Source organism: Esox lucius, chromosome 12, assembly GCF_011004845.1.
Source record: "Esox lucius isolate fEsoLuc1 chromosome 12, fEsoLuc1.pri, whole genome shotgun sequence".
NCBI classification, from domain to species: domain Eukaryota; kingdom Metazoa; phylum Chordata; class Actinopteri; order Esociformes; family Esocidae; genus Esox; species Esox lucius.
The window spans coordinates 33,735,940-33,760,463 of NC_047580.1; the positions used below are offsets into that span (position 1 = coordinate 33,735,940).

The following is a 24,524-nucleotide window of genomic DNA, read 5'->3' on the forward strand; positions in this document are numbered from 1 at the left end:
CCGGAACGGATATAAAACTGTGTATGATGCTACAACACTAGAAATGGAAAAGTAGGTCCAATGCGCAAAACTGAAATATTCCTTTAAGAGCAGCTGCATCCTGTTTATTGCCGGCAGAATAAATCTGTGCTGGCTGGGTCTTTGCTCGCAGTGTTACAGATTCCTGTCCAGCCGAACGTCCCATCCTGGCGGTTCAGATGATGACAGTTGAGTTCAATACATGCCCAGTCGCAACATATTTACTGAGGCATCGGTCGTACTAAGTATTGTTTTGTTTTTATCAGTTCCGCTAAAGCTAAACATTTTATTTTGAGGGCTTTAGTCTAGCAAGCTGGTCTACATTCCCTCATCCATCATCCACATCGCTGATTTTCATTTTACAAAGTGGAGTCATCTTCTCCCCAGTACATTGGTGTTTTATGTAAATCTACTTGTCTATTGCCCAGGACCAACGTTTGTGTTCAGGTCTGATAGAAGTGTGATTATGTGATGTGAATAAAGCATCGAGCTGACAGACAGGTGGGATCTCAACACCAGTGCTACCCAGGCATGGCGGCAGGCAGCTGCCACAGTCACTCACCTTGTCCTTTAGTGGTAGTCAACCAGCTGTAAACTCTGTCATTTATACATGCTAGCTCATGGCACCCAACCTACCTGACCACGCCGTGCTAAGATGATCTAAGACCCAGAAGGAGACTGGCCCCTGGGTTTTTTTTGTCTTTCCATAGCCCCCCCCCCCCCCCCCCCCCCACTGTCCACACCCCTCCCACCCAGCGAGCCAGACAACCAACTCAGCCGCCCGCCCACCCAGCCAGTCTCCTACGAACCCAGCCAGTCCCCCAACCAGTTTTCCCAGCCTACCAGATTAACCACCCATTACTAGTCAGTTCTTGTCCATCCAAGGACACTGCCCCCCCCCCCCCCACCCCCCATCAGTGTTGATGTGTCACCAGTTGGTCCTTTACAGCCGCACGCGCGCGCACACAGCCATGAGGGACAGGTGGGAATCTACACTGGCCTTGATATAAAGACACACACACACACTCTGACACCATCCCGATCAACACTGGTGCTTGCTCCTTTATTATCCTACAGCTTGTCTTCGTCCTCCTCCTTCCTCATCCTCAAGGACCGGTCTCATCCTTCTAGTTTGAGATGTGACTGTTAGTGACAGTGGGGGCTGTAAAGAGGACACACTATCAGCCTGTCTGTAGGGTCCCTCGTCACCTCTCCCCGGCCTCGTTCCTCATTCCTACCCCCTCTCCCCCTTATCTTCTCCCCCCGGTTGTCATTTTTGTCCCGTGTCTCCCCCTTAACCCCCCCCCCCACCTCTCTGTCTCTCCTTCTACCGTCTGCTCTTCTACAGCTGCTTCACCCTAGCCCGCTCCTTTTTCTCAGCCTCTTCAAATTTCACTACTGCTTGAAATTGTCCCAGACGCTGTGCCTTGAATTATCTGAGGAGATATGGGGAATAGCCTCTTCTAGATCGCCCATGACAGTTTGACATATTGTTATGTTGTGATAATGTGACATTTTTGAGGCTCCGTGTTGTTTGCAGATAAGGTTCTGGATTAGGGCTTATTTACATTTAGAGGAATTGGGCAATATTTCAATGTAAATAATACGCAACACCATGTGCTATGAACATGATATATTTGGGGGAAGTATGATGTCTTAAGAATATACTTTTATTCTGCAGAAGTATGTTACAACTTTGAGACATGCTAAATTGTCAATTTGTGTCAGCGTAGTTAGCTAGCTAACCAAGCTAGCTAAATATTTATGTTAGTAATGTTCTCAGCTTCTTTGGTCAACGTCTGTCAGTGTCTGTTTATTCACGTTGTCTGAAGTGTTTCTCAAATCCTGAACCTGAATCTGGTTACCTCTCATGTGACTACAGAACACTCTGCCAGAACAGTATATTCACACTGCAGTAATCTGTATGGGGTATTTCCTGTGGAGGGTATTATTTAAACACAACAGGGTTAAAATATTTTCCTACCTAACGCAGATATCGGGTTTTTATTCCGGTCCACACATTTTACGTACTTACAGTACCTGTCAAAACTTTGACACGCAGTCATTGACAGGTTTTTCTTTATTCTTTTTTTTACTGTTTTTCACCTTCATGTATCACATAGATGTATCATGTAGCAACATGTCAAAATACATTTATATTGTAGATTAATCAAAGTAGTCACTCTTTGACTTTGACTCCTTTGCACATTGGCATTCTCTCAACCAGGTAGTCACCTGGAATGCGTTTCTGTTAACAGATGTACCACAAAGGGAATTTGTGTAATTTCTTAATGGGTTTGACCCAATCAGTTGTGTTGGGACATGGTAGACTGGCTATACCAATGGGCCTAATGTCTGTACTGTAGTTGTCCATATTATGGCAAGAACAACTCGAATAAGCAAAGAGAAATGAAATTCCATCATTACTTTAAGGCATGATGATCAGTCAGTCTGGAAGTTTGCTAAAGTGCAGCCGTAAAAACCCATAAAGCACTTTGATGGAAAAGCAGCCAACTTGTGTTGGCTGTATGGGGACCCCCCTTCAAGACTGTTGAAAAAGCATTCCAGGTGACTACCTCATAAAGCTGGTTGAGAGGATGCCAAGAGTGTGCAAAGCTCTCATCAAGGCAAATGGTATAAAATATGAATGTTGGGTTACTACATGATTCCATATACAGCTCCGGAAAATATTAACCACTGCACCTTTTCTTTCCTTTCCAAAAAAGTCTAAACGTTTTTGAGTCAGGAACAGAAGGGTTAAAATTAAGAGACCACTGCAAATTGAAAGCTCAAAAACTCAAAACCTATTTTCCTCCACTGTATGTAATTTCGTTATTTTGATGTCTTCAATATTATTCTACAATGTGGAATTTAGTAAAAATAAAGGCACTTGAATGGGTGTGTCCAAGCTTTTGACAGGTACATTTATAAAGGCCTGAGGTATAATTCAGAGGCCTGTACATGTTGGGGGTTAATGTTGGGGTCCTCAGCCGCTAACGTTACATAATATGGCTGTCCTTTGAAAACCTTGTTTTAATATACTATAAAGACAGTTGTCTTTTAAATTCATGTATGCCATACCTCATCTAATAGCAATACCCTGTTGACCCTGGATTTGTCCGAGTACCAGCTGAATCCAGTTACAACGCAAGTCCACCACTCACCTGAAACACTGTCAGTATCGCTGCCAGCACCTCATCGGCCAATAGGGGGCGCTCTGTCCAACTGGCTGCGTGTGTGTGTGAGCGTGGTGGGGGGAGTGTGTGATCTATTCATCAGGCCGTCCTGGGGCTGAGCTTCGTTTCTGTCACTGGGTGATGAATGACCGTAGCAACTATCCAACAGGCCCACAGGGAGGGGGTGTCCGTGTGGAGAGGGGGTGTCCGTGTGGAGAGGGGGTGTCCGTGTGTAGATGGGAGAGGGAGAGAGGGAGGTGAGGAAAACAGATTCTTTAAAAAGACAACTCACCTGTTTATGTCTGCTGTGGTTTGTAATGAACATCTGGAACAAGCATTACACTCATTATCATTGTGGTTATTGATGTGGCCCAACTGCCTGCTAATAAGGGTGGGTTATTTCAAAACAATCACTGGCTTGTTTGGTGGGGATGTTGTTTTCCATCATTTTTCCATTTTAAGCTGGTGAAAACCTACACTATTCCGCCTTGCCTCAAGCTAACTGACTGAGATATTTGTAGTTAAACTGTCTCTGTTGAGAGATCGATATTAGCTACGAGTAGCGCAAAGCAGGCAATAAAACGTCTTCATTGTGCTGCCATTAACCGGAAACCTGTTCGCATTCACTTTGATCTCTTCGACCACGTGGCTTAAAGTAAGTGCTACGTGTGATTTAATTTGACTTACTAGCTCATCTCAAGTCAGGCATCCACATGGTTATAGGTAGAAAACATAATTATATGAAAACATCGTATTTTATTCCATGTGACAAAGAACTTAAAATGAATGCATTTTAATGAGAGCTTCTCTGCTCATTGTGGGCATGATGAAAACGGCTTGGCGGGGAACATAAAGGCAGAACATTTAAACCCGTCTTCCTCCCTCTTAAAATCTTTGAAACCTAAGACCAGTTTTTGTCTTTCTCATTTACCATTAAGCCTTACATGAGTCAGCGAGTAAAAACAGAGTAGCCCGAAGGGGAAACAAATGTACCGAATAGTTCATATGAATTACCGAAATAATTCACGAGGCTACTATTAAAAGGCTATTTTCGTTTTTCTATGGTAAGTGTGTATCATTTGTGCTTTTACGTTCCTCATTCTGTTGAATTATTCCCGTGTGTTTCGGCCCACCTTAGCCTTCGACGCCACTAGCATGATGATCTGGAAATGTCTTCCGCGTGTCATATTGGCGCCCCGTTCTCTGCTCAGTGCCCTACTTTTCAACACAGTGGGGCAGAGAGGAAGTGCCCTACGAAAGAAATAGGGTGTGGTTTGGTACGCTTGACCCCGACCTGTCTCACAGCTTCAGCCAATCCGCATTCGGCCTGGACATAGAAACACGTCACAGGGGCGTTGGAGCCTGCTCTCACCTCGGTGCTCTTCCTTCGCCCCGTATCGCCACACAATAGGGCACTGTTAGACGCCGCAGAGAGAGACTGAGAGAGAGAGAGAGAGAGAGAGAGAGAGAGACTAAGAGAGAGAGAAAGAGGCAGAAAGTGACTGGGGGAGAAAACGGGGGTAAGTGTCAGCCCCTGTGGAACATAGTAGCCTGTTGTTTCAGAGCGCTCAGCGGCTGCTGATTTGGTAGCTAGCCTTCTCCCTCCCTCCCTCCCTTTTTCTTCCCTCTCTCTGGCTGTATGCTCAGCCCCTCCTTCCCCTCTACGTTTCCTAGCAACGTCTGGCTGGAGCAATGGGTGCAGGGCCGAGGGTGTGGGAGGGGCAGGCAGAGAAAGGGTGAGTGAGGGAGGGGCAGGCAGAGAAAGAGAGAGAGGAAGAGTGAGCCAGGAAGAGAGAGGAGGGAGGGGCTGGCAGAAACAGAAGGGGGAGAAAGAGAGACGAGGAGGGGAGGAACAGGCAGAGAGACAAAAGTGATCGGTGAAGCTGATTGGTGTATGATTTATTAGGTGGGACTGGCCAGACTGAGACGGAATGTCGGCGGGAGGGGAGGTGGGGGATGCAGGAGCGGGGGAGGAAGTGGGGGAGTTGTGTGTGCTGCATCCCAAAACACAGCTTGACCAACTGAGATGTACAGCTATGGACAGCCGTGCCGTGGAGATGGTACAGTGTTGAACCTAATTAGTGTGACGTGATCGGTGCTGGGACTGGGGTGACCTGCTGCCGTGGTGACAGGTGTTCATTGATGTTAGTCACAGCAGGTTCAGAGCTCTGTCAGCCCAGCTAATGAACTGGACTAACACTCGCCAATGCCACATCACACCAGGCAATGAGAAGCTCTCCGTCTGAAGAGATAGTGGAGGTGGATCCAACTGCCTGAAGAGATAGTGGAGGTGGATCCAACTGCCTGAAGAGATAGTGGAGGTGGATCAACTTTCGGTCTGAAGAGATAGTGGAGGTGGATCAACTTTCGGTCTGAAGAGATAGTGGAGGTGGATCAACTTTCGGTCTGAAGAGATAGTGGAGGTGGATCAACTTTCGGTCTGAAGAGATAGTGAAGGTGGGGCTGGCTCCATCTGTTGTAGTTGGCTCCATCTACTGGATAATCACCTGCCTCAACTCCAAATTCCTAATGCTAATCATGTACCCAGACATAGCCAGCCCTAGCATCTGATAGCATGAAACCATCCCTAGCATGTGATAGCATGTAGCCCTGTAACTAATAGTACTCCAGGGTTTGTGTGGTTATGAAAGTCCTGGATTAGTCATAGTCAAGTGACGTTTTCCAGGTCTGGTATAATATATAGCCTAGCGGTTAGAGCATCTGACCATTCATTTAAATGTTGCTATATAGATTTTACTTGCCACCGGACTGACCAGGGAAACTTCACGGGGGACTCCGAACTCTCTTCTTTTGTGATTGCAGGGATTTGCTTTTGTGAAGACGTAAGTGTTTTTATTTGGGGTTTTTTATTATAATAAGTGTGACTGCCGTAAGCAGTATGAAGCTGAAAAGGTTGGTTTGAATGTAGTTATTTGACTGATAGCATAATGCTAATAGTATGATAGCAGGTAGCCAGCTTTTTCCACAGATAGCATAATGCTAATCTTTTTCCTAACCATGTCAGCCATAGCATCTTACCGCAAGTAATAAGCTATGTTGCTGAGGTAGTTCCTAAAGACCAAGAAAAAGCTTATAATTATCATTCTCTATTGAGAGAAATAATTTAATCCAGGCCCACGTTCAAATGTAGTCTTTTAGATAAGCTCTCAGGGTGTATAGTTTGGCACTTGAGAGTTTGAGAAGATTAAAAAAAATAACCTTAAAAGCATTATTAAGAGTCCTCATAACTTCTTGTCTAAATGTGGCCACAGAATAATATACTTATTTTGCAACAATGCAATTCCCTTTTTAAGGGGAACCAAATGGTAAAATCCCTCTTCGTTCTTGAGCAGAGCTTTCGTGTGTAAACAATCTGTGGTTACATAACCGTGGTGACAGTTAACATGAAAACAGCCTGGTGGTTGCGCACACACACACACACACACACACACACAAGCTCGCACACAAATCCATCTCAGGTTTTACCGCTCACTTGTCTTCTTTTACTGTGGCCAAGACCTTCCTACAGACAAACTGTCCCTCCTCCTCGCTCACTCACTCGCTCCTTGCTAACAGCAGTGTGTGTGTTGCTGTGACTGACTGTTCTTCCTAACCCCATGAATACATTAAAACAAGGATTGTAGACTCCCGCTAATGATAGGTCAGTCGCCAGCATCCTGGAGGGGGGGGGGGGGGGGGGGGGGGGGGCTGTGAAAATGATGAGGGTGACCTCTGAGATTGGGGTGCCGGGCCGAGTTGCTCAGTGTGTTCACCGCTCGGGTTAAGAACTCATATAGCCTGCTCTGGCAGTCCTCACAGCGTCACCACAGGCTGGAGCTCAGGAATAAGCCCCGGCAGATGCCAGCAGCATGCATCAGAGCACAGCTCCACTCCATTGGGCTTCGGCTCCATCCCGGGTCTTCCGCCCTGCCGCCGACCAGAGGCTCTCTAGCAGAAAGATCACATGTAAAGCCTTCCCCTTTGTAGTGGGGGAGCACAGAGTGACAAGCTATTTCTTGCTTGTGAAAAAAGAGAAGAAAAAGAAAAGAAAAACACTGTTGTACCTTCGGAGACCTAGTGGATTTGCCCGCTGATCTTTCGCCTGTGTTGCTGTGGCTTGGTCGGAGACGTTTGTGAGTGTTCTCGCCGGGACTTCAACACGCTTATTTCTGGAGTTACTTGTTTGGAGGGAGAGAGAGACGGTTCGCTGAGATTATTAACTGAGGAGCGAACGGTATGGAGTGGGTCTCATCTGCCTCTGGTAGCTGAAAGTAAATCTGTTTATCTGCTTCGCTGGTTGTGAATGTTTTCAGCCTCCTCCGCTTTTCTGCTTTTCTCACCATGAGAGGCGAGGTTTGGGTTTTTAACATATTCAGTCTATTCCTTTAAACTGGTGTTGCTGTAAGGGGCTTTTCGATTTATGAAGATATTAGATCAGATTCAACTTATATAATGGTGGGTCTTGTGAAGTGGCCAAATTTGCCATCGACTTCATCCACGAGTCACTCCTGTCACTGCTGGTTTCTCGTTGAGTTTGCTTTTCTCACATTTTCTATTTGCTCCGACTTGTGGTTGAGGGCTCTGATCTTTGGGCACCGGGGGAAGAAATATGATGTGTGTATTAAAAATGTGCATTTAACCCCAGGAGAACATGCTCCACTGATGTACGCAAGTTATCGAAGTTGAGTTTTCCTTTGAACTTCTGCTTAGTAAGACTCGTGTTTTTCTCCCTGTCTGACATTTCCTGGGTTTTATGTAACAAAAGATTTCCGTCGTTGCTCTTTTCAGACTACATGAAAGAACATAGAAGTATTATCTCCACTCCTGTGTCTGATTGAGGTTGTCATTTCCTCTGCTTTTGCATGGCTGCCTCCTATAGATGTGCACTTCCCTCTGTTAGAGTTAAAACGAGCTATAGACAGGTTTACAGATAACCATCAACTCTCAGATCAACCGCAGAACCAAATAGAAGGGAAAGGAGGTTTTTGCCATGGCGTTGGCCTGTTACTTTGTTCCTGGGTGTGTTTTAGGCTCATGTCATCGGATAGTTTTCCTGATTTTCTTTACCTGATGTCCCCACTCCATTTTTCTTTGGTCTTTCAGAAGCGGTTCATTAAAGGTCTGAGGCAGTACGGGAAGAACTTCTTCAGGATTCGGAAAGAGCTGCTACCCCACAAGGAGACGGTAGGACCCCTTTTTCCTTGGGCTTTGATTTGTGATATTGGCTTGGTCCCTGTGTGCTACTGTACAACATCTCATAGGGGTTCAGGTTTTAGGAAAAGCCTTGTTTGGTGGTGACGGTGACACAGTAACATTGGACAGGACTTCTCAACACAACACGGCTCAGGTGACGTGTCGCCCTCAACTATTTCATGACATTAATCAAAAATCTTGACCCAGAGTGCTTCAACATTAACAATGGGAAAAGTTAGACTGCAAGGAACGTGTCTGTGGGTCGTATTTCTGGGCATTTTCGTTTTCCTTCCCCAAAGGTTTATTGATAAACAGTAAGTGCTTCCATCAGCCAGTCGACCAATCTGCTGTAGTCCTGTCAGATCAGCCTATGGGCTTTCTCTCCAAACGATCATGAGAGGGTTTTCTGGAATACGTTTCTCTTTAGATCACCCAGTCACCATAGAAATGCCTTTCCGTTGCAAAGTTGATTTTAATTTTTATGAGAGCTAAAAAAAACATAAACAGAAATAGCAATACTATTATGGGAAAATTACCAGGTCATTTTTTTTACACAGCTGTGTAATTATTTGTAGAAGCTGAATATTACACTTTATGTGTAATATGGTGGTTTTATTTTACGACATGGTAGGTTAATCACCTTTGTAACTAGCTTACAAAGGTTAGCAATTTTACTTTACTCTTGCTGACATAGTTGAGATAAAGACAACCTGCTATTTAGTTGTGCTTTTGTGCAAATGAAAGGAAATATATTAGAACTAAAATTGGAACTTGAACATGGAATGCCTAGCACAGTGTTCCATTTTCCTGTTAGGCCTATCTTAACTTTTAAAGTTAATTTATGTATTTCATGAGCATTTATCATGAGCTTAATAACAGCTGAAATAATGTTGAGGTAGGTGATCTTTTCAGTGCCTACGGGTGACTTAAATCAGGCAGGAGATATGGATGTTTGATGACACAATGAACCTGTCTTGGTCAAGTAATGTGAGGACGTCTTGGCATGTTCTCTACTGGCAGATGACGTTTTTGTCATTTAGCAGGCTCACTTATCCAGTATAACTTACAGGAAGTGCAGACATTTTAAAAGAGCTAGATGATCCAACCGTTTAGTAGTAAATGCATCTAGTCAGTGAATTAATTATCGGTAAAAGTTAGTGCTGGAAAGAAGACCATACAAATAATAAACATAATCAGCAAAGTTTACAAATGACAAACGACCGAGGTGGGGAACTGATGTTTTGTTACACCGCTATCCCAGCATCCAAGGGAGGGGGAACTGCGTTTTGACTGCGCGGAGGGGGAACTGTCCCCAAGGCATATTGATCCAGCCAGAATGCAGTTTGGACTTGTACAGTTAATACCGTATCTGTCAATTTGTTCATGGTCCTTGGCAGGAAGGATGTCTCTCCATCAAATTTCCATTTTCCTCTACAATCAAATATATTTCCCAAAGCCCTTCTTCCATCAGCAGTTGTCCCACAGTGTTTATACAGGCTCGCAGTCTAAAACCACAGAAAGGCACGGGCGGTAAGTGGTATTGGGTGTGTTTGTGTTAACTCCTCTGGTTCGTTCGACAGGGCATGGTGCTTGCAACACCAAACTGCTGGTTTGAGTCCCAGGTGGGTCAGTAGGAGTTAACTGTAGTGTGTATGCCCTCTTTCCTGCCATTCGCTCTGGAGAAGAGCATCTGTAAAACCGCTGAAATGTTAGTGTAATTATCAGCAGGCGGCTGTGCCAATGGACTCGGCTCCTCCAGTACCAACAATGATTAACCCCCAGCCACTGATTACCCAGCAGCCCCGGAGTGGAAAAGCATGTCTGCTGACTTATGGACCATAGCAACCATCAAAGCGTTAGTGTGAAAGACCATCACAGCGTTAGTGTGAAAGACCATCACAGCGTTACTGTGAAAGACCATCACAGCGTTACTGTGAAAGACCGTCACAGCGTTACTGTGAAAGACCGTCACAGTGAAAGACGGTCACAGCGTTACCGTGAAAGACGGTCACAGCGTTACCGTGAAAGACGGTCACAGCGTTACCGTGAAAGACGGTCACAGCGTTACCGTGAAAGACGGTCACAGCGTTACCGTGAAAGACGGTCACAGCGTTACCGTGAAAGACGGTCACAGCGTTACCGTGAAAGACGGCCACAGCGTTACCGTGAAAGACGGCCACAGCGTTACTGTTTGTGTTTTTTTGCCTGTTTGTGAAGATTGTTCATTTCAATACTTTCAATACTTTCAATTACATCTTATAGCCTTGTCTTACTATTCATAGTCTGTGTCGTAGATATTCCTTGGTGTTACACCTCCGAAATACCTTTTGAATGAATATCCTGATTTCAGAGTAGCTTTAGATTTGCTGGCCTGCACATGCTCAGTTTGTTCAACACGTCAGTAGATCTAATGAGTTCCTTCCCATCAGCTTAGCTTCTTATCGTTGCCATGACATCACCTTCTGTTGAAGAACTTTCTGTTTCTCTGTCAGTTCTTTCATAGCAATGTTTAGCACACACGCGCTTAAAGAAATCAAAGCTCATGCGGTTGGTCTTTAGCTCCAATCACCTTGTGGTGGTGTAATGTACCTTAATCTCCCGGCAGCAGGCTAGATACAGCCTGGTCCTTGAGGTAAAAATGTGAAGTTGCTTCACGTCTTTTCAAGTGCTCCTTTCTGTCCCTGAACAGAGCTCCGTTGAACCTGTGCAGTTGGAGCGTTAGTATTATGTTATGTAGATTTGTGACTTAGGTGAAGCAGGAAGATGGTGTTAGCACTGGCTGTTCCATGCCTTTTGCCTTCCCTGTTGAATAATTCAGGAGTGTGTTGTGGGTTACCTCAGTCAGAGGCACGGTCGTTTGCTCACTGCTTTGTCCTGCGAGACCGCAGAATGAGTGTTTTTGGCATAAAAAGTTGTGTTGATGTCTAGTTGGAGTCAAAGGAAAACAAAGGTTTTGGCCACCGTTGTCCTGTTGCCTGTCTGCTTTGACTTGAAACTCTGCCTTTGGTGTCATAGAAACATCCTGAGAATGTGTGTTACCAGGTGATGGCTCGTACTGTCTACTTCAACTCAACAATTAAAAATAAAAACTGCATTGTGCAAAGGACTATTTATAGTCCGGAATAATAAATATAGTTTTCCCACCGAGGTTAGAACTTCATATTTATTACCTCGAAATGTGTGACTTTAGTCTGATGGTTCTGAAGTAAAAGGATGTTATCTGTGGCAGTGCAGAGGCTTCCTTTCCTTCTCTGGGTTGATGGAGGCCGCTGCTCCTTCACTGGGTAGATGGAGGCCGCTGCTCCTTCACTGGGTAGATGGAGGCTCTCTCACACCAACAGGCCAACCCTGTAATAGTCCTCTCTCGGGATGCAGCCCTTCCATTATAGGGAAGGCTTAGAAACATTTATATACCCTCTGTAAATACCCCTAAACAAACTGTCCTTTAAGAAAGGATGAAGGGCTTGGTAGTCACCAGAGGAGGAGGGGGGGAGGTGGTAGTCACCAGAGGAGGAGGGGGGGAGGTGGTAGTCACCAGAGGAGGAGGGGCGGAGGTGGTAGTCACCAGAGGAGGAGGGGGGGAGGTGGTAGTCACCAGAGGAGGAGGGGGGGAGGTGGTAGTCACCAGAGGAGGAGGGGGGGAGGTGGTAGTCACCAGAGGAGGAGGGGGGGAGTGGTATTCACCAGAGGAGGAGGGGCGGAGGTGGTATTCACCAGAGGAGGAGGGGCGGAGGTGGTAGTCACCAGAGGAGGAGGGGGGGAGGTGGTAGTCACCAGAGGAGGAGGGGGGGAGTGGTAGTCGCCAGAGGAGGAATGTGAGGGGTTAGCTCAGTGTAGACACTGAATTGACCAGGGCTGTCACCGTGGAGACAACAACCCTGTCTGGGTGTGACTGAAGGGCATTGTGATAAATGCCTGCTGTTCTCCACAAGCACACAATACTCTGCTGGCAGCGCTGTAACTCAATACCCGAAGGAAAGTTCCATTTTAAATACCTCCTGTTCCTCCCTGCCCTTTATATCATTTTTTTAATGTTTATATTTATATGGGCTACACCTCCCACAACCTCTCCCACCCACTATTCATGTGGAATGGAGTATCACAATGTCAACGTTTTGTTCAGTAGCTTTTTGTAAGAGAGACATTTATTCCTTTTCTCCATCCCTCTACACACACACTGACATATATTTAATTCCTCTGGCTTGCCAAGAATAAAAAACGGGTGCCTCATATTAACTGTTTTGTTCCCTATTATATGATGTCTTGCCAGAGGGAACCACCAAACATTGATCATGTTCTTCCTGGTTCTGGGGCCACTGGCCGTCTTGCCAGAGGGAACCACCAAACATTGATCATCTTCTTCCTGGTTCTGGGGCCACTGGCCGTCTTGCCAGAGGGAACCACCAAACACTGATCATCTTCTTCCTGGTTCTGGGGCCACCGGCCACAGAGTTCAGAACTGGGCTTGCAATTAATTCCCTCAAGGCTGATTGCAGAGGGCCAGTTTCTTCAACTGGATTTTGCCTATTGCAAAGGCAAATGCATTGGTAGTGAGTTTAACCTCTCATTTTACTTCTGTTCCATATTTTCACTTCTGTTCCATATTTTCACTTCTGTTCCATATTTTCACTTCTGTTCCATATCGCACTTCTGTTCCATATCGTACTTCTGTTCCATATCTTCACTTCTGTTCCATATCGTACTTCTGTTCCATATTTTCACTTCTGTTCCATATTTTCACTTCTGTTCCATATTTTATTTATCTTTATCTAAAGGGGCTATATGTAGGATTTGAATGAGAAATATCATTGTAAAAATAAGGAAATGTCCATAATATCGTGTAATGAGGGTTTCACAACATTTATTCACCAGAAGTTATTTTCTCTGCTTGCTAACTTATAGCCTAGAAGGCTGAATATCTGTTGATCAACAGAAGACATAAGACATACTGATGCCTGTTTATTTGCAAATCACGAAACATCTCTACAGTTTCTGTTCAAATAGCAAAACAAGCACTGCATAGTGTAGAGAACCATTTGGCTATCCAAATAATTTTTAAAATATTTGAAATACGTTTATATTGCCTACACCTCCCACAATCTCTCGCTGTCGCTAAATAAGGATGTGAAACCTAACTCTGGGGCACAACCCTGTCTCATGGGGTACACGTAACATAGTATGCGTACATCCGGGACATTTCTTTAATTAATATGTTCTTTTACGATACATTTCATTACAATATGCATTGCTGTTTGAAAAATGGGTGTCATGTAATGAACTTGCTTAAACATATGGTATGATATTCTCAACCAGTTTGCTTCTGCTGCAATTTCCATAGTTCCATATGCATGGAGAATTCATTTTAATCCTATAAATGTAATCCGATCCGATTACATTTTATTATCCCATCCACAAAATCAGTGTTGAAAACTAGAAGAAAAAAAATTACATCTTATAGCCTTGTTTCATCACAGCTACTCCCGGCAGACACGGGAGAGTCAAAGATCAGGGGGATCAACTCCTCTGAAACACATCCCGACAATCTGTTCTACTTTTGACACTCATCTCCCTCAACCGCAAACCAAAAGCTGCATGCTTAGAGTGCTCGCCTCTGTCCAGTGACTGGACTTGAGTTTGACGGCACTAGAATTGCTGTAAGATTCTAGAGTCACAGTGTGGCGAAGAATCCCTGTCTGACCGTCTGGCCTCTAATGCAAAGGTGCGGAGGGAACTGCAACCACGCGGTCACGGTCGGTTTACCACGACCAAGATAAGGACCCTGGTTACAGGTGGCCTTAGCATGCTGAGCCACTCAAGTGCCTCCATTCCTCTACCATGAAGACATTAGATGTCCGTGTTCTGACAAACGCTACTGTGACCCTGCCTCCATTCCTCATTTCCCAGTAGCTGATTTGGAGTTCTATGTGTTCCTGTCTGTCGGCCCTCCCTCTTGCCCGCTAGCCAACTCTCACGGAATGAACCCTGGTTGCTGCTAAAGAGCGCTGACGGTATTACTGTCTCTCTCTCAGTCCGTCCTCAGCAGCTAGCTGATGTTATCATGGCCTGACCGGGCGCTCGCGGAGCGCCAGGATGGCTGGTGGAGGCGGTGCCGAGGGGTGAGCACCTGGGCGCGGCGCTGAGTTAACTCACTGGGCCTGAGTGACGCTCAGGAATGCTTTCGTATGAAGACACACAACGCGCTGGGGGAAACGGGTGTGTCAGTCTGCTCCCCGTTCCTCCGCCTGTTGGCTAGCTCGTCTGTGTGCGTAGGGCAAGCTCTGTGGCCGCCATTTCCTTTCCTGAGGAACAGAGAGAACGAGCGGGAGGGTGTAGAGGGAGAGACAGGACGTCATGGAATACGAGTTGGCCTCTGCTGCTGAACTGTTCAAACAACCAAAAGTGCAGAGACGGCAGATTGCATGCCTGATATACTTTTCCTCTTAGATGCCTCAGTAGAAATGTCTAGATTGACAACGAGGCTAAGGATATTGTGAACTTCAAAACAGTATCTGAAGAGGTGCCTCAGTTTCTGTTTGTCTTGTTATTCTTGAAATAGGACACGGTTGCGGTCTGACATTTACTCTTTAGTCGGCTTCTTCGGTGCCACAACTGTATGTTATTGTGTTTGTTGCAGCGTTTTCCGTGTTATACTGTGTGTCCTAATAATGTGTATGAACACGCGCGCACGCACACACACACCCATACCAGCTCCAGGCCTTGTTGCCATTTCCGGACCGGAGAGAAAGAGGACCTGGCCAGCCAATAGGGGCCCTGCTGTGCTGTTCTCATCCTTTCACACACTCAGCCTCCACCCCAACATACACACACCCCGCTCTGCCTCTACCACACACACACACACACACTCCAGCTCCCTGTGTTCCCAGCCTGGGGCCAGCTGATGTCTGTCCCTTTGCCATGGTCTGTAGATGTGTCCACATGTCAGACAGGATTCACATCCATGTGTTCCCAGCAGTCAGCAGGGCATTGACAGCCCTTTGCCATGGTCTGTAGATGTGTCCACATGTCAGACAGGATTCACATCCATGTGTTCCCAGCAGCCAGCAGGGCATTGACAGCCCTTTGCCATGGTCTGTAGATGTGTCCACATGTCAGACAGGATTCACATCCATGTGTTCCCAGCAGCCAGCAGGGCATTGACAGCCCTTTGCCATGGTCTGTAGATGTGTCCACATGTCAGACAGGATTCACATCCATGTGTTCCCAGCAGCCAGCAGGGCATTGACAGCCCTGCGGGTCATTAGAAATACTTTGGTTCAGGCACTAATTGGACCTGCTAAAGCAAGACCGGCTTCTCAAATGACATCGTGTGATGTCAAAATAGGGCGCCATTTGGGACACCTCGCACTCGGGAACTGGTTCCCCTGGGAGGCAGCAGCTGTCTTGGATATGAGTATACTTTCTTGTTTATCTAATTGATGTGGCTTATTTGTGAAGAGCAGCGCTGCGATTCGTTGGGGGAAGCCTCCTCCACCCATGTGACTTTAGATTCATTCAGCGGTGTGACTGAAGTGGACAGGAGGCAGTTGTCCTTCGTGTAGTCCCTGGACCCTCGCCTGTTCTGGCTACCGTTGGCACCTCAGCCATGACCAGATGACCGTCGTCGTCGTAATGCTTGGCTTTATTTTGTCCTTTTGCTGTGTGAACTCTGTGTTTTCTGCTCCGGGCCCTCTGTTCAACACCCTGTCTTTTCATCCAAGAACCCTTCTCAGTGTCTTTATCGCTGAGATTAGCATCTGAATTTCTCTTCATAATTATTCTGTCCGTTATTATGTGCTTACCCACGATCTCCTCCAGATAATTTCTGAGATAACACTGAAAATACACATAGTTCATATTAAATTATACAATTTATGTTAAGATTAAGTCTGTTTCTTAATTTCAACTGTTTGTGCAATGCCAGTGTGAATGAAGGGGCTGTTTCATAGTTCTGATGGAAAATTAGAGATTTTACAAATTTGGCTCAGAAGGACTACTTCTGTAGGTAATGTATCATGGGTAAATAGAACACTCGCTGAACAGATTGGAGATTATACAGGAACTATTAAAAGCGATAGTGTTCAGACACCCTATGTACAGAACAAACTTTGTTTTCGTTTTGTTTTTTATGACCAGAGTATCAGATAAGAACGTATTACGGTAATGAGAATTCTGGATAAACATTTACAAAAATGCGGTTGAGTTTTTGGAGTGAATTTAAAATGTGGCACTACCAAACATTTGAAATCTGCTAGTATCGCAGAGGCATCATGGGCTTTTTTTCTAACGTAAATTGCAACCTTTCAAAACCATTTCCTTGAGGGTCTCCGTCGGTGTGGTGTTTATTTTGGGGCGGTCAGACTGTCAGTCTGTCAGTTAAAGCTGACTGATGTAGAGCTGAGGAAACGGGTCGGGAGGACCTCAACTGCCCGTCTGCTGCTAGGCTCAAAACACTGGTTCACAGGGCTCTTGCTTATCAGCCGAACGTGTGGCATAGGGATCGACCGCTCTCCGAAGGGGCTGTGTAGCGGTAGGTCCAATCTGCTTTCAACGGAAAAAGCGCTTACGGCGGTGAAACAGGAAGAGTGCTGATTCTGTGGAGTGTATCCCTGACCTGTGAGAATAGAGCTTATTCACTCATTCTGTGTCAGAATGGCTCGGCGCAGCACGGGGCCACCGCCTCTTTAACCGCCGGGAAAACCACACACTGTTCCTCCTGCCAAGGACACATTTAACGCTCCTTTTCTTTGTCTGTCCCAGTTCAGTGTTTACAGCAGCCATGTGGGGGGGCGGACGGGGCGTTGGGGGGTGCTTTCTGGCGTTTTTGAAGCGCACATTGGTTATTTACCTGCATTGTCTTGTTAAAGTAATGCGTGGAGAATTTGGCTGCATTTGTTGGAAAGACCTGATATATAGTATTTGATAAATACACACACATTTATACAGGGCCTTGGGAAAGTATTCAGCCCCCTTCAGGTTCAAATTTGAAGAAACTTTTTTTTAGATTTTTTTATAGACTTAATCTACCTTTAATGACAGATCAAAAACACGTTTTTAGAAATATTTGCCAATTTATCGACAATAAAAGAAAACCTGATTATTCAGATCCATTACTCAGTACTTTGTAGAAATGTCTTGGGCAGCGATCACAGCTTTCTCTCGGGTATGCCTCTACCAGCTTCGCACACAAAGAACTTAGTGGCGACTCTAACCGTTTCAGAATTTCTCTGCAGTGATGGGCGAAACTGCCAGAAGGACAACCATCTCTGCAGCACACCATCAAACAGGACTTTATGGGGGATACTCCGGGGATACTCCGGAGTAAGGCATATGAAATGCCGCATGAAGGACTCATAAGGGAAAAGATTCTCTGGGGAAACTATTAGGTCTGAGTGCCAAGCACTAAGTATGGCAAAAACAAGGTACAGCTCACCCCTAAGCAAATACTATCCCTATGATGGAATGTGGTGGTGGTGGTGGGAGCATTAAGCTGTGGGGAAGCTTCTCCGCAGCCGCAGCTGGGAGACACTGTTAAGGGAAGGATTAACCGTGCAAAACACAGAGGTCCTTCAGAAGACGGGATGAGGTGTGTAGATTGACGGCCACATCAGGTTAATTCAATCAAGTAGGAATTTAGTCTGCGACACAACGGACGCGCCCAAACAAATGTGAACACTTGCGTTTTTGATGTCCATTGAAAAGTGTTAAGCTCGAGGGGAGGGCGCGAAATCGAATGTGTGTGCCGTAAAATCATTTTATTTCTTAGCGGCAGCCCGAGCAACGGGCTCCTCAGTCATCCGTTCACCCAGTAACTCGGCAGCCTCCTCCTCCACGGGATGACGGACAGAACAGAGAAGGCCGACGTGTTACTAAGGCGCTTAATTCTGTAACGTGTCAGAAAGTCTCACTAATCCCCCACCCCGCGCCACCACACCCGTGTGTATATTTATCCCCAGAATTATACGTCAAAATAAACCCCCACAGGCCTGGCCTGCACTTCGGTGACCGTCCCACTAAACTCGCAGCCCATACTGGAAACAGAACACCTACCGGCAGAGAACCGGGCTGGGTGTTGTATGTACACAGTAAAATGTAGGTGTCGTTCAGCTGTAAGATAAACACTCTGCCTCGCTGTAATGCCAGGCGGACGGCCGCGGAGGTGTCCCTACCGGCAACCTATTCCCTTTGTGGTGCACTTCCTTTCATCCAGGCCCCTCTGTCCTGTTAGTCGACCACTACGCAGGGCGTAGTGTGTCGTTTGGGAGTGTCCTCTGAGCCAGTGTGCTTGGCTGCACTAATGGTTGTTTACACAACTCCAGGACTACCAACCCCTCCGTCACATGCTCTACTGCTGCACCCGCTCCCTCCTCTCGCTCCCTCCCTCCCTTTCTGTCGCTTTCCCGTCTTTTGCAATCCCTCCCTCTCCCTCACGGTCTCCTTCCCTCCCTCCCTCCCTCTCTCTCTCGCTCACTATTCCTGGCTCCTGAAATGTGGGAGTGTTTTTTTTGAAGGGTTAGTGGTTAGTAGTTTTCCGAAGGGTTAGTGATTCGGGGTCGATGGTCCATTGTTATCGAGCCTTGTTTTTCTTCATAATACTGCCCCCCCCCCTCATCTCCTCCGCCCCCCCCCCCTTCCTCCTCCTCCCCGTCTTCATCCTACTCCTCCTCTTCTCCTCCCAAGGCCTTGCCAGTAACGGCCGTTTGGCTTAAAGTCAGGGCTGGGGCCTTTTGTGGCTCCGTCACAAATCTGCCAAGAAAAACACCAACCATCTGTTCAGCCTGTAGAGAGGGAGAGGGAGATGAGGGAGGGAGGGAGGGAGGGAGAGGAAGGGAGAGGAAGGGTGAGATGGAGACAGGAGTTTAGCTTCAGCTCAGGCTGTGTAACACTGTGTACATAAGCAATGGATTCCTACTCAATCATCTCCTGGCCTCACACACACACACACACACACACACACACACTAAACCAAAGAGAGAAAGGATTGCAGCAGCTGTAGAAAAAAAATACTTCAGTTGGAGTGTCCGCATTCAGACGCATTTATCACGTCCACACACACGCTGAATAAGATGCTAGCAGTAGCGTTGTGTAGTGCGGCGTCTGAAGTGGCGTTAGCAGAGATGCAGCGCAGAGGGTGGGGGTTGGGTGGGGGTTCAGCCGTGGTGATATTAGCTAAACCCTTCCCTTGTCCGTGAATAATCCATAGGGCAGAAATCTCCTGCGGATGGGAGCGGCAGAGTTTTAAAAAGCCTTATAATATCTAGCTTATGACGCCGCTGTCCTGTGTTCCTGGAGTCACGGGAGCTCTACACAACATCCCAGATGGTCCCCCTGTTCCTCAAAGGGTTCTGGTCAACTCCAGGGCACTACAGAGACAACAAGGGCGTCATTTGGAACACAGCCTCGGGTGAGATCAAGCACACTCTGTCCTGTCCCGGTCGGATATGGGATGGACATGTCGTCAAAGTGTTTGGTATTTGAATGCGTCGTACAGCGTTTTTCCCTTCACCCCGCCCCTCTCTCAAAGCTAACGATCTGCACCCCGTTTAGCGCTACACACACAAACGCTGTGCCCTCACCCTCCTCTGAACCTTCAACCACTTGGATGGACATAATGCTGAGGTCTGTGTGTCATATTCTCAACAGCCGAGATGAAAGTGCCTTGGCAAAGATTTGAGGGAACCTTCTGGAAATATCACGATGGCTGTTTGCGACGTGGATATTCCACAAGTGAGATGCCATTTGCCCCCTGCAATCGGGAAAACAGTCAGGGTTTTGTGTGATGTTGATCAAGTCTTTACACTTGCTGTAATCAGAAGAAACCCTCTGCCTGCAGGTGGTCAATGTTCGCACATGAACTCTCTATTGGCCGACCGTCTTGCTTGCTTGATGTGTCGCTCAGGCCTGCTAGCGTGAAGGCTACGCCCCCATTCCCCTCAGGGAGAAAATGAAACAGCCAGGTAGCTTCATGTGTCGCTCAGGTAGAACCGCCTTGTGTGTAAGCGTCCACGGAGTCTGAGTGAATGGCACGGAGACACATATCTCTCCACGCATCAGTACACATTAGTACTGCGGACAGAAATCTCTATATAGCGCCAAAAACATGGTTTCCAGTTCAAAAAGTATGAAACACACAACCGATTCTTACAGTATCTTGAAGTTTTTTTGAAGGGAAGATTGAAAACAATCAAACTGCACTGAGCTTGTTTTTTTTGGTCCTTGACTAGGCTTAATCTGTGTCTTCATAACCGTCCCATAATATTTAAATCTCTTTTTACCGATGTTCGCATTTCTTTTTATGACGGGACCCAACACATGAGTCACAGGAACTCTGTTCATATTCTGGAGCGGGTGCCTTGATGGTTGGTGACGTTGGCGTCTGTTGAAGGAGCCCAATCAGTGGGCATATCACACCTGTGAATGCTTCTCAGAGATGCCAGTTGACAGATTGACCGGCTGGTTGGTGTGGCTGTTTCAGCAGGCTGTCAGTCTCTCCGTTTGACACTAATGCACCACATGAGCCTTGAGCCTTGATAGCCCTTTGAAGTTGGAAGCGGTGTGTGTCGGTGGGGATGTCGGTGGTTCGGTTCATTACCAGGGATAACCTGCTCGCCGAACGCTAATTTCACCGTCACCCGACGACTCCGTGAAAGTACGGTGAACTGACGGGTCACAGGTCACGGGGTCAAAGAGGCAATTTGCCTGAGGAAACAACATAATGGCGCGGAACGCTGCAGGACCTGTTGCCCATTTCAGTGCGTGTGTGTTATTCCCAGTATGTTTGTGTTTCAGTGTGAGCAGCGGTTGATGTGTCAGACCGCCTCTCTGAGCCCTGCTAGCCTGCGCTAATGTTTTCACTGTGACAGTGATTTCCGGACAGCCCTTTTGTGCGACGGATTTGTCCCCTTCATTCCCTCCGTCTCTTTCTGGCAGAGCTAACACACACACACACACACACACACACACACAGCCGCTGTGAATGTTTGATTAAAGTTGAATTGACTCCTCCCGCAGCTCGACGAGGAGCCCTTTGGGTCTGTAGTTGTAGCTGTAAAGCTCCTCCGACATGTTCTTTTGTTCCCACTGATCCGCCACCACCCAGCAGCTCTGATCTAAATACCCCGGATTTCAGCCCCTCTGCTCTCTGTCCTGGCCTCACAGTCAGGCAGGCAGGCAGACACACACAGACAGACAGACACGCTGAGGCAGACACACACAGACAGACAGACACTCTGAGGCAGACACACACAGACAGACAGACAGACAGACCGAGGCAGGCAGACCAACTGTCAGAAACACAACCTGGTGATATTCTGGAGTCTTGTTCTCGGGCCAAACTCGGTTCAAACACTCCACCTGTTCTCCTGCCTGTTAAGCTGTAACTGTTTTAGCTGTTGAAACTGTGAATTATTTACCTGGTCTGAAATCAAACTTTCACCTCAGTGTTTATATTTCCGCTGTAAGACGGAGAGCGTGTTACCTGATCCTCATGGCGTTTCTCCTCTCCAGGGCGAGTTAATAACGTTCTACTACTACTGGAAGAAGACCCCCGAGGCGGCGTCTTCCAGGGCCCACCGCCGGCATCGCCGCCAGCCTGTGTTCCGACGCATCAAGACCCGCACCGCCTCCACCCCGGTCAACACCCCGTCCAGACCCCCCTCCTCCGAGTTCTGTGAGTAGCCAATCAAATTCAATTGTGACTCGTCCAAAGGAGCCTATGGGAACGTTGCACTCAGACTGCGAAGGCATGAACCTAGAGAGGATAGAGCTCTTCCACTGGCTGTGCATTCACCATTCGGGCCCCATCCAGTGTGGTTGTGGCAGCAGTACAGTGGTTTGGCTGGTGAACGGTTCACTGGTTGGTTTTGACGGTTCTCTCTCTTTCCTCCAGTGGACCTCAGCTCCGCCAGTGAAGACGACTTTGACAGTGAAGACAGTGAACAGGAGCTGAAGGGATACGCCTGTCGTCACTGTTTTACCACAGGTACGCCGGGGGAACGGGCGTGGGGTGGGGGGGGGGTGCGAGGTGGACAGGGGGTGGGGTAGTTGTTGAATGGGGACGGGGGACAGTCTTCATGATGACCAATATGAATTCCACCTAACACAGTGAACAGCTGGTTCACACATAGAGATAGTTTTAAAGAGGTAGGTAGTTATAAATCACAGTGTTAGGTAGTTATAAATTAGAGGTAGGTAGTTATAAATCATGGTGTTAGGTAGTTATAAATCACGGTGTTAGGTAGTTATAAATCACGGTGTTAGGTAGTTATAAATCACGGTGTTAGGTAGTTATAAATTAGAGGTAGGTAGTTGTAAATCACGGTGTTAGGTAGTTTTAAATTAGAGGTTGGTAGTTATAAATTAGAGGTAGGTAGTTATACATCACAGTGTTAGCTAGTTCTAAATTAGAGGTAGGTAGTTATAAATTGGAGGTAGGTAGTTATAAATCACGGTGTTAGCTAGTTATAAATTAGAGGTAGGTAGTTATACATCACGGTGTTAGCTAGTTATAAATTAGAGGTAGGTAGTTATAAATTAGAGGTAGGTAGTTATACATCACGGTGTTAGGTAGTTATAAATTACAGGTAGGTAGTTATACATCACGGTGTTAGCTAGTTATAAATTAGAGGTAGGTAGTTATACATCACGGTGTTAGGTAGTTATAAAACAGAGAAATAGGTGGCTTGTTATAAAACTTAAGGTGCCTCCACCCTGCTGTCTCTCCTCCCTCTGACTGAGGGGTGATGGGGTTCCACCCTGCTGTGGTTGTGTGTGTGAATCCTGCCTTTGTCTGCCTCAGCCTCTAAGGATTGGCACCACGGAGCCCGTGAGAACATTCTGCTGTGCACTGATTGTCGAATCCACTTCAAGAAGTACGGCGAGCTGCCCCCCATCGAGAAGCCCGTGGACCCGCCCCCGTTCATGTTCAAACCCGTGAAAGAGGACGAGGATGGACTCAGTGGTAAACACAGCATGAGGACCCGACGCAACCGAGGATCGGTATGAGCCCAAGCTTACTTCACCTCCCTGTCCCTCCCTCTTCCTTCACCTCCCTGTCCCTCCCTCTTCCTTCACCTCCCTGTCCCTCCCTCTTCCTTCACCTCCCTGTCCCTCCCTCTTCCTTCACCTCCCTGTCCCTCCTTCTTCCTTCACCTCCCTGTCCCTCCCTCTTCCTTCACCTCCCTGTCCCTCCCTCTTCCTTCACCTCCCTGTCCCTCCTTCTTCCTTCACCTCCCTGTCCCTCATTCTTCCTTCACCTCCCTGTCCCTCCTTCTTCCTTCACCTCCCTGTCCCTCCTTCTTCCTTCACCTCCCTGTCCCTCCTTCTTCCTTCACCTCCCTGTCCCTCCCTCTTCCTTCACCTCCCTGTCCCTCCCTCCTCCTTCACCTCCCTGTCCCTCCCTCTTCCTTCACCTCCCTGTCCCTCCCTCTTCCTTCACCTCCCTGTCCCTCCCTCTTCCTTCACCTCCCTGTCCCTCCCTCTTCCTTCACCTCCCTGTCCCTCCCTCTTCCTTCACCTCCCTGTCCCTCTTTCTCACACTTTGACCATAATCCACTGCTTGATTTCTTACCTTTTTTGTCTGTCTGTGCGTGCGTGCGTGTCTGTGTGTGGGCGTGTCCGTCTCAGATGTCGACGCTCCGTAGTGGCCGTAAGAAGCAGACAGCCAGCCCAGATGGACGAGCGTCTCCCACCAATGAGGACATGCGGTCAGGTGGCCGGACCTCCCCCTCTGCCGCGTCCACCGACAGCACCGACAGCAAGATAGACCCCATGAAGAAACCTAGCAAGGTAGCGTGCACACACTCACGCGCGCGCGCACGCACACACACACACACACACACACACACAGGATTGCTAGCTAGTATTGTCTCGTAGCCCCGCCCCTACTTCAGACAACATGTGATTGGTTGAAGATGACATGGTTCTATTGGTGGATTGATTGATTTTTCACTAGAAGATCAAGGAGGAGGTTCCGTCCCCTATAAAGAGCGTCAAACGACAGAGGGAGAAGGTTGGAGCCTCGGACACGGAGGAGGCCGACACCAGGACCAGCGCCAAAAAGTCCAAGACTCAGGTGAGTGGCTCCTGGTCTGAGTGGCTCCTCTACTGGGAGGCGATGTGAAGAGCCTTCATGTTATAGTC

General features: G+C 47.2%; 1 protein-coding gene across 8 annotated transcripts in view; it reads left to right on the top strand.

Annotated features, from left to right (window-relative positions):
• rerea (arginine-glutamic acid dipeptide (RE) repeats a) overlaps positions 1–24,524 on the top strand; it is a 163,946-nt gene that overhangs the window by 131,837 nt on the left and 7,585 nt on the right. For 7 of the 8 annotated variants that reach the window (XM_034296121.1, XM_034296125.1, XM_034296123.1 and 4 more), the window contains 6 exons: positions 8,298–8,378; positions 21,891–22,053; positions 22,273–22,365; positions 23,182–23,381; positions 24,009–24,170; positions 24,337–24,456. In XM_034296121.1, the coding sequence (XP_034152012.1) occupies positions 8,298–8,378; positions 21,891–22,053; positions 22,273–22,365; positions 23,182–23,381; positions 24,009–24,170; positions 24,337–24,456 (819 nt within the window). The remainder of the gene's footprint in view (positions 1–8,297; positions 8,379–21,890; positions 22,054–22,272; positions 22,366–23,181; positions 23,382–24,008; positions 24,171–24,336; positions 24,457–24,524) is intronic. The other variant, XM_034296122.1, reaches the window with a different exon arrangement.